The sequence below is a fragment of the Gobius niger genome (genome assembly GCF_951799975.1).
Source record: "Gobius niger genome assembly, chromosome: 7".
NCBI classification, from domain to species: Eukaryota; Metazoa; Chordata; class Actinopteri; order Gobiiformes; family Gobiidae; genus Gobius; species Gobius niger.
In genome coordinates this window covers 39,443,493-39,458,716 of record NC_136858.1, presented here as the reverse complement: position 1 = coordinate 39,458,716, position 15,224 = coordinate 39,443,493, and the positions used below count along the sequence as shown (strand labels likewise).

Sequence of the window (15,224 nt, the reverse complement as noted above, 5' to 3'; positions counted from 1 at the left end):
GTCATTTTTTATTCATTTTTAGTCATTTTTTGTCATTTTTTTGTCATTTTTTATTCATTTTTTATTAATTTTTTATTAATTTTTTAGTCATTTTTTATTCATTTTTTTGTCATTTTTTGGTCATTTTTTTGTCATTTTTTGGTCATTTTTTGTCATTTTTTGGTCATTTTTTTGTCCTTTTTTAATCAATTTTTTGTCATTTTTTATTCATTTTTTATTCATTTTTTGTCATTTTTTATTCATGTTTTAGTCATTTTTTAGTCATTTTTTGTCATTTTTTTGTCCTTTTTTAATCAATTTTTTGTCCTTTTTTTGTCATTTTTTATTCATTTTTAGTCATTTTTTAGTCATTTTTTAGTCATTTTTTATTCATTTTTAGTCATTTTTAGTCATTTTTTGGTCATTTTTTTGTCATTTTTTATTCATTTTTTATTAATTTTTAATTTTTTAGTCATTTTTTATTCATTTTTTGGTCATTTTTTGTCATTTTTTGGTCATTTTTTTGTCCTTTTTTAATCAATTTTTTGTCATTTTTTATTCATTTTTTATTCATTTTTTATTCATTTTTAGTCATTTTTTATTCATGTTTTAGTCATTTTTTTGTCATTTTTTGTCATTTTTTTGTCATTTTTTGTCATTTTTCAAACACGCTCAAATATCAACTCTTTACCCACGTGAAAGTTGCATAATGCAGCTTTAAAGCATTGAATTACATTTCTGTGAGAGTAATGTGAAAAACTGCCAGCTTTACTGAACATGTCTGTAGCTTTCATCAGTTCTACAGAAGGTTTTGCTCCACATCTGCCTGTTGTGTCCAGTTTTCCTTCTTTAATCTGATTAAAGCTGCGACGTGGATGTTTCTTCTTCTCTGGCGCTGCGTCTTCAGCCTCCCACGGCGCCGTGAGTGAAGCCCACACAGATCTAATCACGGCGCATTAGCTTCGTAATGAAGAGTCTCCCCCCGGTGGTCAGACCCGATCACGTGACCCCAGACGCCGCGCGCCATTGGACGTCACGGAAGAGGAGACTCCGGTGACGATGTCGGACGAGGCTCCCCCCGAGTATAAGACTCCGGGACGGCAGCAGCTGGAGCGCCCGAGCCCTGATGGAGGAGGCGCTCACTGACTGACCCGCCCGAGCCCTGATGGAGGAGTGACTGACCCGCCCGACCCCTGATGGAGGAGTGACTGACCCGCCCGACCCCTGATGGAGGAGTGACTGACCCGCCCGACCCCTGATGGAGGAGCCTCTCGAACAGCGGTGAGGAAACACTTCATTTACACCTTTAAAGCCACACTGCGGAACATTTGACCCCATGAACCTGGTCAAAAACAAGTTAAAATGTAACTACAGCTGCTTTTATAGGTTGGGTTGAGACAGTTTTACAGCTGAGATGTTTCGTCTCCACTTTACGAGAGCGTCATGTGACCTGAGTTCACACGATCGTTCCCGCCGTTCGGGAGGTTTTAACCGTAAACTAAAGGTCAGTGTTAGATGTTCTGCTCTGGAGGGACAGTCTGCTGTGAGAACGTGAGATATCAGGACACAAATGAAGGTTAAGGCCAGGGAAATGGTTAAGCTCTTAACTCCCGCCTGAACCCAGAGGAGCTTTTTCCTCACGGCATCACATTTTTTTTCCAACATTTTTTTGTTGGGTATTCAACTCATTTTTGTAACTTTTTTGTCATTTTTTCGTCCATTTTTAATCAATTTTTTTTCACATTTTTGTAATTTTTTTGTCATTTTTTTGTCATTTTTTTGTCATTTTTTTGTCAATTTTTAATCAATTTTTAATCAATTTTTAATCAATTTTTCACATTTTTGATATTTTTTTTGTCATTTTTTTTGTCATTTTTTTTGTCATTTTTGGGTAATTTTTTCGTCCATTTTTAATCAATTTTTTTTCACATTTTTGTCATTTTTTGTCAATTTTTTTATCATTTTCTTGTCAATTCCTTGTGACATTTTTGCCACTTTTTCATCCATTTTTCGTCACTTTTTTGTCACATTTCCATCCTTGTTTTCGTCTCAGTTTTGTTGCTATTTTCTCACCTTTTTTCCAGAAGCTTTTGGATTGGGGTAAAGCTGGAGAAACTGTGCTCGGTTCAGGTGGGAGTTAAGGGGTTAAACCTTAAGGATTAGGATTATTTATATTTTTAGACAAACTCACAGCAGACGATCCAGCACTAACCGAGATATCCAGCTGTTTTGACGGTTACCATAGTTACCGCAGTAGAAACAACCGACTTTAAGCTGTTCACAATCAACATTCTGAGCTGATATTTAAAGCATGTCCTTGAAATTACATCTTAAATCAAAATGATCGACTAAACTGATGGAATTGTTTTTCTGCACATTCTGAGACGTCGATCACGGTTTTGTACATTTAAGAGTTATATTATTTTATTACTTATGAATGGAGGTGAGCAGCAGTCGAGGCTTTGGTCGTTTCCATAGTTTCTTTGGAACTAACGAACTATAACATAACACTTTTCCACTGAGCTCACATTCTTCTATAAACACAAACATTATGATTTCTTCTATTGAACAAAGTCATTATGTGTGAACTGCTGAGGTATTAAACTAGTTAATCACACATTTCAATGATTTTTTCCTCTTTTATCGACTAAACTAAATCAACCGATAACATATTTTAATTTAGTTTTAGTTTTAGTCTTTTGACAAAATGTAATGTAATTTTAGTGAAGATTTAGTCAAAAAAGTCTTTCAAATTTTAGTCTAGTTTTACTCGACTAAAATGGCATGTCAATATAGTCGACTAAATGTCAGACTAATTGAGTGGACTTTGCATTGATAATATTGATTCTAATCATGTTTAATGTTGTTCCTCTGCTTCATGTTTCTGCTCCACATGAACAAAGCTCAGAGCTGATCCTTTAAACATGATCTGAGGCTCTTTCAGACGCTCAATACAAGTGTGGATGATTTTAGTCTCTCCTTTTCATTTTTATTTAGTCTGATTTTAGTCGACTCAAACATCTGGACATTTTAGTCACAGTTTTAGTCTCATGAGAAACTTTTCATTTAGTTTTAGTCCAATTTTAGTCACAAAAATATCACTTTGACTAAAATTAAGACTAAATATTTTAGTCGACGACATGAACACTGGTTTTGAGAAACATTATCACACAAATCAGAGAGAACTTTGAACATTATTAGAGTTAAATGTGAGAAAAGGTAGAAATACTGTCAATGCACCCGATTAGGTCATGTGTGACGTAAACACTGGCATTAGAAGGAAGTGCACTGGAAAAGAATCATCGTTTAAGGAAGAAATGACAAACTTGAATTAAGAGATTAAATCTAAGGTTTGAGCAGGTTTGGTTTGGTCTTAGATGAGATTAAACCTCATTATTCTCTTAATTCTGATCATTTTGTGTCATTTCACTTGAAAAACAATGATTTGTCTGGTTTTCTTCTTGTTCCGCTGCTGCTTTAACATTTGTATCTTGGATTAGACTCAGATTCATCACAGAAGAACTTTCACTCAGGGTGTTTTCAGTCCTTTCTCTCACTTAAGATGGACATGTTTCCAGTGGTGTGTTTACTTTGGGATAATAATCAGCGGCTTCGGCCCGAGGTCTGTTTACAATAAAGAAAACCTGCCCCCTCTCCTACACCGTGAGCTCTACTTTAGGCGACTCAATGCCTTGTGTCCGAAGCCAGAGCCCCTAATCCTTTAACAAACCAAACCATCAGAGCTGCGTTTGTTCTGAGACACGTGTGTGACTAAGAGACGCAGGACGAGTTTGTAACCAAGATATTTAAGAAAGAAGAAAATGACGTGTTTTTTATCCCTCAGAGGCGGAAAAGCAGCAAATATATTCACTCAAGCGAGAGTAAAACAAATGACCAATAACGGAAATCAAACAGTCTTTTGTGATTGATTAACCTCTTAACATCCAGTGCATTTTCTCCAGTTCGGCTTTACCTAAATCTAAAAGCTTCTCGACTGGAGCTTAAGCCTCTAGGCCAGCGGTCAGCGGCTCATTTGAAAGCTAAGGCCGACAAAGCTAATGAAGCTTCTTCCATGCATGATCGTTGCACTCGCTTCTCCTGCTGTTTCACATGTTCTGGTCACATGTTTGTAGCTTCATCACAGTCACATCACGCTCAAAACAAAATGGCGGCAAAACGCTACAAAAAAACAATGAAAATGGGACAAAAATGGAAAAAAATGTGGTAAAAACGAAACAAAGAACAGTGAAATGTGAGAACGTAAACAAGGAAGAAGCTAGGATGAGTTTTGAAGGTCTTAGCTTTCAAATTAGCCGTTACTCTGGTCTATAGGCTGTAAGCTAAAGGCCAGAAACTTTTAGATTTGGGTAAAAGTGGAGAAAATTTACTTGGTTAAGGCGGGGGTTAATTAGGACATGGCTGGAACATGTGGGGGGAGGAAAATACATCATTTTAACATTCTTAAACTCCGTATGGTCCCTTTTAAAATCCTCAAAAAGTGTTAACTCGGGTCTGAAGTGCCGTCGTGCACGAGCTTAATATAGAAGCTGCAGTTACACGTATGGCCTGAGGGGGCAGTAGTGAGGATAACATTGCCATTTAGCCCCTTTAAGAGCGGTGGAAAATGATCATGTGTGAATAGACAAGTCCAGTGTGAGGCGTTCTTCTCTTCACTCAGTTTATAATCCAACAGACGGAACAACAGTGAGATTAACAACGTTCCTGAGGAAATAATAAAACTCTGGAGGCAGTTTTACGGTTGTTCTGTTTCTGAAGAGAGAAACCAGAGCGGACAGTGTTTATCCAAAGTGACTTGAGAAACCGGGTTCAGGTCAGTGGTTTAGTGCGGGAAAGTTCACCCAGATGATGATATTCAAACACATTCAAGACACAATCAGTCGTGACATAAAGACACAAAGCACGAAATCATTTGAAAGTTGTAATATATTAAAATACCTTAAAGCAGGGGTGTCCAAAGTGTGGCCCTCGGCCTCTCGCTGTATCGGGACACATCACCAGAGATGGACTTTTTTATCTGAAATGTAACAATTCTATACAATTCTAACCAAATAACTAACATTTCACTGTGAGACTGAGCTGCGTGAAGGTTTCACTGCAAAAAGTGAATATCAAGCATTGCCTTAAATGACTTGAATTGAGGAAATGTTTCTTGTTTTGAGCGGTTTTCACTCATTTAGACACTTGTATTTTTTTTGTATTTTTTTGTCAAATTTTCATCACATTTTTGTCATTTTTTGTCATTTTTTTGTCATTTTTTTATCAATTTTTTTGTCAAATTTTTGTCAAATTTAAATGACTGGAATTGAGGAAATGTTTCTTGTTTTGAGCGGTTTGTGAAATAAACTTCTTAACTTTTGGTCATTTTTTGTATTTTTGTTTTCATTTTTTTCCATTTTTTTTCCATTTTTTTTTCCATTATTTTTCCATTTTTTTTGGTCATTTTTTTGTCATTTTTTTGTCATTTTTTTGTCGTTTTTTGTATTTTTTTTGTCACATTTTTGTCATTTTTTTGTCATTTTTTATCAATTTTTTTGTCACATTTTTGTCATTTTTTTGTCATTTTTTGTCATTTTTTATCAATTTTTTTGTCACATTTTTGTCATTTTTTTGTCATTTTTTTGTCATTTTTTTGTCACATTTTTGTCAAATTTCAATGAGTTGAACTGAGGAAATGTTTCTTGTTTTGAGCGGTTTTCACTCATTTAGACACTTTTCCTGATCGGACCGAGTTTCCTTTGCTTGTTTGAGGACATTTCAGACCAGTTCTAGGGTAAATCTCGCTGGAAATAAGAAAGTAAAATTGCCAATGAGATAAGACCAGTTTTCTTTCCCCATTGGCAAAGAAAATGACCTGAAATAAGGACGAAATGTATCGAAACGAGTCAGAAACATCTCAGAACAAGTGAAATAATCCGGGACAAATGCCCAACAACTTCTTAACTTTTGGTCATTTTTTTGTATTTTTTTTGTATTTTTCTGTCAAATTTTCATCACATTTTTGTCATTTTTTGTATTTTTTTTCCCCAGTTTTTTTGTCATTTTTTTGTCATTTTTTTGTCATTTTTTCGTCAAATTTTCATCACATTTTCGTCATTTTTTGTATTTATTTTTTTTTTCAGTTTTTTGTCATATTTTTGTCATTTTTATGTATTTTTTTGTCATTTTTTTGTCATTTTTTTGTATTTTTTTTTTCAGTTTTTTGTCATATTTTAGTCATATTTTTGTATTTTTTTGTCATTTTTTTGTATTTTTTTGTATTTTTGTTTAATTTTTTTGTCAAATTTTCATCACATTTTTGTCATTTTTTGTATTTTTTTATTTTTCAGTTTTTTGTCATATTTTTGTCATTTTTTTGTATTTTTTTGTATTTTTTTTTTTCAGTTTTTTGTCATTTGTTTTCACGGATACTTCACTTTAATATTAAGATGGATTGATGGATGGGTTAATTGATTGATTGATTGATTGATTGATTGATTGATTGATTGATTGATTGATTGATTGATTGATCAGTATGTTTCCCTCTCTGGTTCCAGAAACATGCGTCAGACCCCGGGCCTGAACTCCTCCTCCTCCTTCACCTCCTGCCCCTCCTCCCTCTCCTCCTCCTCCTACGGCCCCGCCTCCCTGGTCCTCATCTCCACGGCGACCGCCTCCCTCAGCGTCGTCACGGTGACGGGCAACACGCTGGTGCTGCTGTCGCTCAAAGTGAACCGGCGCCTGCGCACGGCGAACAACTACTTCCTGCTGAGCCTGGCGGCGGCGGACCTGCTGATCGGCCTGGTGTGCATGAACGTGTCGGCGCTGCAGCTGCTGTTCGGCTGCTGGCCTCTGGGGGGCGCGGCCTGCGACACGTGGCTGGTGCTGGACTACGCCGTGAGCAGCGCCTCCGTCATGAACCTGCTGCTCATCAGCCTGGACCGGTACTTCTGCGTGACGCGCCCGCTCAGCTACCCGGCGTGGCGCTCGGGCCGGAGGGCGGCGTGGATGATCGCGGGGGCCTGGGCGCTGGCGTTCGCGCTCTGGACGCCGCCCATCCTGTGCTGGCAGTGGGACGGCGGCCGGAGGGCGGTGCCCGAGAGCGACTGCTACATCCGGCTGCTGGCGAGCCCGGCGGTGACGCTGGGCACCACGCTGCCCTCCTTCTACCTGCCCGCGCTGGCCATGGCGGGGCTGTACGGGCGGGTGTCGGCGCACAGCAGGGGCCGGCTGGCGGGGGCGGCGTCTGGGGGCGGGGCCGCCGGCAGGAGGATGTCCAGCCCCGCGGCGTTCAGGGGGTGGAGGACCGTGAGGAGGCACAGGAGCTGGAGCAGCGAGCCGGAGGTGAGGGCGGAGCTGTCCCAGAACACCAACCAATCAGAGTCCAGCACGCCCAAACATGGACGCAGGAAGCTCTCCAGGAGTCCAGGTAACGTGACGGTGCAGCACTGTTTATGTGGGACAGGACGGACTCTGACGCTTCTGTGTGGTCCTCATGGCGGGAGCTGACATGGCTGTAACTCCGCCCCCTGGTGGCCGGGGCAACTCCAGGAGGGAGCACTGATTCTAATGCGACTTCAAACGTCAGCTTAAAGGAACAGGCCACCGTTTTTACATACTGAGATATGTTCTTACCTAACCTTAGTGGAGTTAATATATCCCCGTCTGGTCTTTGTCCGTGCGCTCACACATACGCAGCCTCTCCCACATGTCACATAGCTCCAAAAAAGCTCACGATAGAAGCTACCAAGCTCTTCCACGTGTTCCCTATTTAAATAAAGTTACGTCAAGTGTTTTCATGCCAAGTATATTTACACAGAAATGTAACATGTGGATTTTATAAGCAGATAAAAAGAGGAACTATATTGTGAGGCGTAATGATACAGGAGCACAGCGTCCGCGCAGTAACTCCTAAAGGTTATTGACGGAAGTGAGCGGGGAAGTCTTTAGGAGTTACTACTCCTGTATCATTACGCCTCACAATATAGTCCCCCTTTTTATCTGCTTATAAAATCCACATGTTACATTTCTGTGTAAATATAACTTTATTTAAATAGGGAACACGTGGAAGAGCTTGGTAGCTTCTATCGTGAGCTTTTTTGGAGCTATGTGACATGTGGGAGAGGCTGCGTATGTGTGAGCGCACGGACAAAGACCAGACGGGGATATATTAACTCGACTAAGGTTAGGTAAGAACATATCTCAGTGTGTAAAAACGCTGGCTTGTTCCTTTAAACTTCAGTTGTTTCTGTACCAAAGGCACTTCCTGTTCGTATCTGCAGCACTTACAAGCTTTATATTTAAATATGTGATGTTTTATCTGTGTATAATGTGTTTAAATAAACCTAACCTATTTTCCTAAAGTTGAGCGCAGCATAATGACCTTCTGTCTCCTCCGCCCACAGTGTCCTCGCCGTCCCACCTGTCCGACCCGCCCCGCCCCGACCCGGACTCCAGCTCCGCCCTCCACAGAGCGGCGTCGGTGGTGTTCAGCCGCTCCCGCCCCAGCCTGAGGTCCGGCGAGCGCAGGCAGCGGCGCTTCATGGCGAGGGAGCGGCGCGTCACCCGCACCATCCTGTCCATCCTGCTGGCCTTCGTGGTGACGTGGACGCCCTACAACGTGATGGCCGTGGTGGCCGCCTTCTGCCACGTGTGCGTCCCCGAGCAGCTGTGGAGGGCGGGCTGCTGGCTCTGCTACGTCAACTCCGCCATCAACCCCTACTGCTACGCCCTGTGCAACAAGAGCTTCAGGAAGACCTTCTTCAGCCTGCTGCGGTGCCGCGGGAGGAAGTACAGGTGACGCTTTAGCTCCTCCTTCAGCCCGAGGGAGGAAGTACAGGTGACGCTTTAGCTTTAGCTCCTCCTTCAGCCCGAGGGAGGAAGTACAGGTGACGCTGTAGCTTTAGCTTTAGCTCCTTCTTCAGCCTGCTGCGGTGCCGCGGGAGGAAGTACAGGTGACACTTTAGCTCCTCCTTCAGCCCGAGGGAGGAAGTACAGGTGACACTTTAGCTTTAGCTCCTCCTTCAGCCCGAGGGAGGAAGCACAGGTGACGCTTTAGCTCCTCCTTCAGCCTGCTGCGCTGCCGCGGGAGGAAGTACAGGTGACACTTTAGCTTTAGCTTTAGCTTTAGCTCCTCCTTCAGCCTGCTGCGGTGCCGCGGGAGGAAGTACAGGTGACGCTTTAGCTTTAGCTTTAGCTTTAGCTCCTTCTTCAGCCTGCTGCGGTGCCGCGGGAGGAAGTACAGGTGACGCTTTAGCTTTAGCTCCTCCTTCAGCCCGAGGGAGGAAGTACAGGTGACGCTTTAGCTTTAGCTCCTCCTTCAGCCCGAGGGAGGAAGTACAGGTGACGCTGTAGCTTTAGCTCCTCCTTCAGCCCGAGGGAGGAAGTACAGGTGACGCTGTAGCTTTAGCTTTAGCTTTAGCTCCTTCTTCAGCCCGAGGGAGGAAGTACAGGTGACGCTGTAGCTTTAGCTCCTCCTTCAGCCCGAGGGAGGAAGTACAGGTGACGCTGTAGCTTTAGCTTTAGCTTTAGCTCCTTCTTCAGCCTGCTGCGGTGCCGCGGGAGGAAGTACAGGTGACGCTTTAGCTTTAGCTTTAGCTTTAGCTCCTTCTTCAGCCTGCTGCGCTGCCGCGGGAGGAAGCACAGGTGACGCTGTAGCTTTAGCTTTAGCTCCTGCTCCTCCTTCAGGCTGCTGCGGTGCCGCGGGAGGAAGCACAGGTGACGCTGTAGCTTTAGCTTTAGCTTTAGCTCCTTCTTCAGCCTGCTAAGGTGCCGAGGGAGGAAGTACAGGTGACGCTGTAGCTTTAGCTTTAGCTCCTCCTTCAGCCCGAGGGAGGAAGTACAGGTGACGCTTTAGCTTTAGCTCCTCCTTCAGCCCGAGGGAGGAAGTACAGGTGACGCTTTAGCTTTAGCTTTAGCTCCTCCTTCAGCCCGAGGGAGGAAGTACAGGTGACGCTGTAGCTTTAGCTTTAGCTTTAGCTCCTCCTTCAGCCCGAGGGAGGAAGTACAGGTGACACTTTAGCTTTAGCTCCTCCTTCAGCCCGAGGGAGGAAGTACAGGTGACGCTTTAGCTTTAGCTCCTCCTTCAGCCCGAGGGAGGAAGTACAGGTGACGCTTTAGCTTTAGCTCCTCCTTCAGCCCGAGGGAGGAAGTACAGGTGACGCTTTAGCTTTAGCTTTAGCTCCTCCTTCAGCCCGAGGGAGGAAGTACAGGTGACGCTGTAGCTTTAGCTCCTCCTTCAGCCCGAGGGAGGAAGTACAGGTGACGCTGTAGCTTTAGCTTTAGCTTTAGCTCCGCCTTCAGCCCGAGGGAGGAAGTACAGGTGACACTTTAGCTTTAGCTTTAGCTTTAGCTCCTTCTTCAGCCTGCTGCGCTGCCGCGGGAGGAAGTACAGGTGACGCTGTAGCTTTAGCTCCTCCTTCAGCCCGAGGGAGGAAGTACAGGTGACACTTTAGCTTTAGCTTCAGCCCGAGGGAGGAAGTACAGGTGACACTTTAGCTTTAGCTCCTTCTTCAGCCTGCTGCGGTGCCGCGGGAGGAAGTACAGGTGACGCTTTAGCTCCTCCTTCAGCCCGAGGGAGGAAGTACAGGTGACGCTTTAGCTTTAGCTCCTCCTTCAGCCCGAGGGAGGAAGTACAGGTGACACTTTAGCTTTAGCTTTAGCTTTAGCTCCTTCTTCAGCCCGAGGGAGGAAGTACAGGTGACGCTTTAGCTTTAGCTTTAGCTCCTTCTTCAGCCTGCTGCGGTGCCGCGGGAGGAAGTACAGGTGACACTGTAGCTTTAGCTCCTCCTTCAGCCCGAGGGAGGAAGTACAGGTGACACTTTAGCTCCTCCTTCAGCCCAAGGGAGGAAGCACAGGTGACACTTTAGCTTTAGCTTTAGCTCCTCCTTCAGCCCGAGGGAGGAAGTACAGGTGACACTTTAGCTTTAGCTCCTTCTTCAGCCTGCTGCGGTGCCGCGGGAGGAAGTACAGGTGACACTGTAGCTTTAGCTTTAGCTTTAGCTCCTCCTTCAGCCCGAGGGAGGAAGTACAGGTGATGCTTTAGCTCCTTTTTGTGCCGCGGATTTGCCCAGAAAAGTCCCACAGATTCAGAATCTCCTCCTCAGGTGACCTTCAGGAGGTTTTTAGAAGTTGAGGAAATGGGGAGAACTTCGAACAGTCATCGTGGGAGTCGAACCCAGGGTCTCGTGAACGAAGTATTGAGGTCCAGCTGCTGCGCCTTGATCAACACGAACATGAGAAAGACCTTGGGCGAGCGCAGGTGTGGAGGGAGGAAGTACAGATGATGTTTAGTAAATATTCTGTTTACAATGTTAATCATGAGGCCATTTGTAAATGTTATTACTTTTCTGTAAAACACTTTGTTAATAAATCTTGTGTGACAACAGTCCCATTTCTCCTTCTCTCTGTGATATTGTCTTATTACATTGTTGCAGATTAAACTTTAGACATATTTAATCAACTTTGCATTTATAATATTTGTTTTGATCATGTTTAATCCTCTGCTTCATGGAGCTTCTCCCACATGAACAAAGCTCAGAGCTGTGGATCTGAACGAGGCTCTTTCAGATAATGGAGGTTTGATTTTAGTCTCTTCTTTCATTTGGTTTTAGTTTTATCTGGACATTTTAGTCACAGTTTTAGTCACAACACAAATATTACTTTGACTGAAATGATGATGATGATTATTGTCGATTAAATTAAAGCTGCTCCGAGCGCTGGCCCGGCGTGGTGGCATTTCCAGAGGCAACTTTACACCACAGGAGGAGCCCGGCGCCTCCACACGCCTCACAGGACACGCCTCACAGGACACTCCTCACAGGACACGCCTCCACACGCCTCACGGGACACGCCTCACAGGACACGCCTCCACACGCCCTCACAGGACACGCCTCACAGGACACGCCTCCACACGCCTCACAGGACACGCCTCACAGGACACGCCTCCACACGCCTCACAGGACACGCTTCACAGGACACGCCTCACAGGACACGCCTCCACACGCCCTCACAGGACACGCCTCACAGGACACGCCTCCACACGCCTCACAGGACACGCCTCACAGGACACGCCTCCACACGCCTCACAGGACACGCTTCACAGGACACGCCTCACAGGACACGCCTCACGGGACACGCCTCACAGGACACGCCTCACAGGACACGCCTCCACACGCCTCACAGGACACGCCTCACGGGACACGCCCTCACAGGACACGCCTCACAGGACACGCCTCCACACGCCTCACAGGACACGCTTCACAGGACACGCCTCACAGGACACGCCTCCACACGCCTCACAGGACACGCCTCACAGGACACGCCTCCACACGCCCTCACAGGACACGCCTCACAGGACACGCCTCCACACGCCTCACAGGACACGCCTCACAGGACACGCCTCACAGGACACGCTTCACAGGACACGCCTCACAGGACACGCCTCCACACGCCTCACAGGACACGCTTCACAGGACACGCCTCACAGGACACGCCTCCACACGCCTCACAGGACACGCCTCCACACGCCTCACAGGACACGCCTCACAGGACACGCCTCCACACGCCTCACAGGACACGCCTCCACACGCCTCACAGGACACGCTTCACAGGACACGCCTCCACACGCCTCACAGGACACGCCTCACAGGACACGCCTCCACACACCTCACAGGACACGCCTCCACACGCCTCACAGGACACGCCTCACAGGACACGCCTCCACACGCCTCACAGGACACGCCTCCACACGCCTCACAGGACACGCCTCCACACGCCTCACAGGACACGCCTCCTCACGCCTCACAGGACACGCCTCCTCACGCCTCACAGGACACGCCTCCACACGCCTCACAGGACACGCCTCCACACACCTCACAGGACACGCCTCCACACGCCTCACAGGACACGCCTCACAGGACACGCCTCCACACGCCTCACAGGACACGCCTCCACACGCCTCACAGGACACGCCTCCACACGCCTCACAGGACACGCCTCCTCACGCCTCACAGGACACGCCTCCACACACCTCACAGGACACGCCTCACAGGACACGCCTCCTCACGCCTCACAGGACACACCTCACAGGACACGCCTCCACACGCCTCACAGGACACGCCTCACAGGACACGCCTCACAGGACACACCTCACAGGACACGCCTCCACACGCCTCACAGGACACGCCTCCTCACGCCTCACAGGACACGCCTCACAGGACACGCCTCACAGGACACACCTCACAGGACACGCCTCCACACACCTCACAGGACACGCCTCCACACACCTCACAGGACACGCCTCCACACGCCTCACAGGACACGCCTCACAGGACACGCCTCACAGGACACACCTCAAAGGACACGCCTCCACACGCCTCACAGGACACGCCTCCACACGCCTCACAGGACACGCCTCCTCACGCCTCACAGGACACACCTCACGGGACACGCCCACCACACGCCTCACAGGACACGCCTCCACACGCCTCACAGGACACACCTCACAGGACACGCCTCCACACACCTCACAGGACACGCCTCCACACGCCTCACAGGACACACCTCACAGGACACGCCTCCACACGCCTCACAGGACACGCCTCCCCACGCCTCACAGGACACACGCCTCACAGGACACGCCTCCACACGCCTCACAGGACACACGCCTCACAGGACACGCCTCCACACGCCTCACAGGACACGCCTCCACACGCCTCACAGGACACACGCCTCACAGGACACGCCTCCACACGCCTCACAGGACACGCCTCACAGGACACGCCTCACAGGACACGCCTCCACACGCCTCACAGGACACGCCTCCACACGCCTCACAGGACACGCCTCACAGGACACGCCTCACAGGACACGCCTCCACACGCCTCACAGGACACGCCTCACAGGACACGCCTCCACACGCCTCACAGGACACGCCTCCACACGCCTCACAGGACACGCCTCCACACGCCTCACAGGACACGCCTCACAGGACACGCCTCCCGGGACACGCCTCACAGGACACGCCTCCACACGCCTCACAGGACACGCCTCACAGGACACGCCTCACAGGACACGCCTCCACTCGCCTCACAGGACACGCCTCCACACGCCTCACAGGACACGCCTCCACACGCCTCACAGGACACGCCTCCACACGCCTCACAGGACACGCCTCCACACGCCTCACAGGACACGCCTCCACACGTCTCACAGGACACGCCTCACAGGACACGCCTCCACACGCCTCACGGGACACGCCTCCACACGCCTCACAGGACACGCCTCCACACGCCTCACAGGACACGCCTCCACACGTCTCACAGGACACGCCTCACAGGACACGCCTCCACACGCCTCACGGGACACGCCTCCACACGCCTCACAGGACACGCCTCCACACGCCTCACAGGACACACCTCACAGGACACGCCTCCACACGCCTCACAGGACACACCTCACAGGACACGCCTCCACACGCCTCACAGGACACGCCTCACAGGACACGCCTCACAGGACACGCCTCCACACGCCTCCACAGGACACGCCTCCACACGCCTCACAGGACACGCCTCCACACGCCTCACAGGACACGCCTCACAGGACACGCCTCCACACGCCTCACAGGACACGCCTCACAGGACACGCCTCCACACGCCTCACAGGACACGCCTCCACACGCCTCACAGGACACGCCTCCACACGCCTCACAGGACACGCCTCCACACGCCTCACAGGACACACCTCACAGGACACGCCTCCACACGCCTCACAGGACACGCCTCACAGGACACGCCTCCACACGCCTCACAGGACACGCCTCACAGGACACGCCTCCACACGCCTCACAGGACACGCCTCCACACGCCTCACAGGACACTCCTCACAGGACACGCCTCCACACGCCTCACAGGACACGCCTCACAGGACACGCCTCCACACGCCTCACAGGACACGCCTCCACACGCCTCACAGGACACGCCCCACAGGACACGCCTCCACACGCCTCACAGGACACGCCTCCACACGCCTCACAGGACACGCCTCACAGGACACGCCTCACAGGACACGCCTCCACACGCCCCACAGGACACGCCTCCACACGCCTCACAGGACACGCCTCCACACGCCTCACAGGACACGCCTCACAGGACACGCCCACCACACGCCTCACAGGACACGCCTCACAGGACACGCCTCCACACGCCTCACAGGACACGCCCACCACACGCCTCACAGGACACGCCTCA

The 15,224-nt window shown here is 48.3% G+C and overlaps 1 protein-coding gene across 1 annotated transcript; it reads left to right on the top strand.

Moving 5' to 3' along the window:
• Nucleotides 1-6,537: 6,537 nt before the first annotated feature.
• chrm4b (cholinergic receptor, muscarinic 4b) lies at nt 6,538-8,776 on the top strand (the record flags this gene model as incomplete). The annotated part of the gene is made up of 2 exons (XM_079559347.1): nt 6,538-7,405; nt 8,382-8,776. 2 exons carry the CDS (start codon nt 6,538-6,540, stop codon nt 8,774-8,776), a joined length of 1,263 nt encoding a protein of 420 aa, XP_079415473.1.
• Between the last annotated feature and the right edge of the window lie 6,448 nt (nt 8,777-15,224).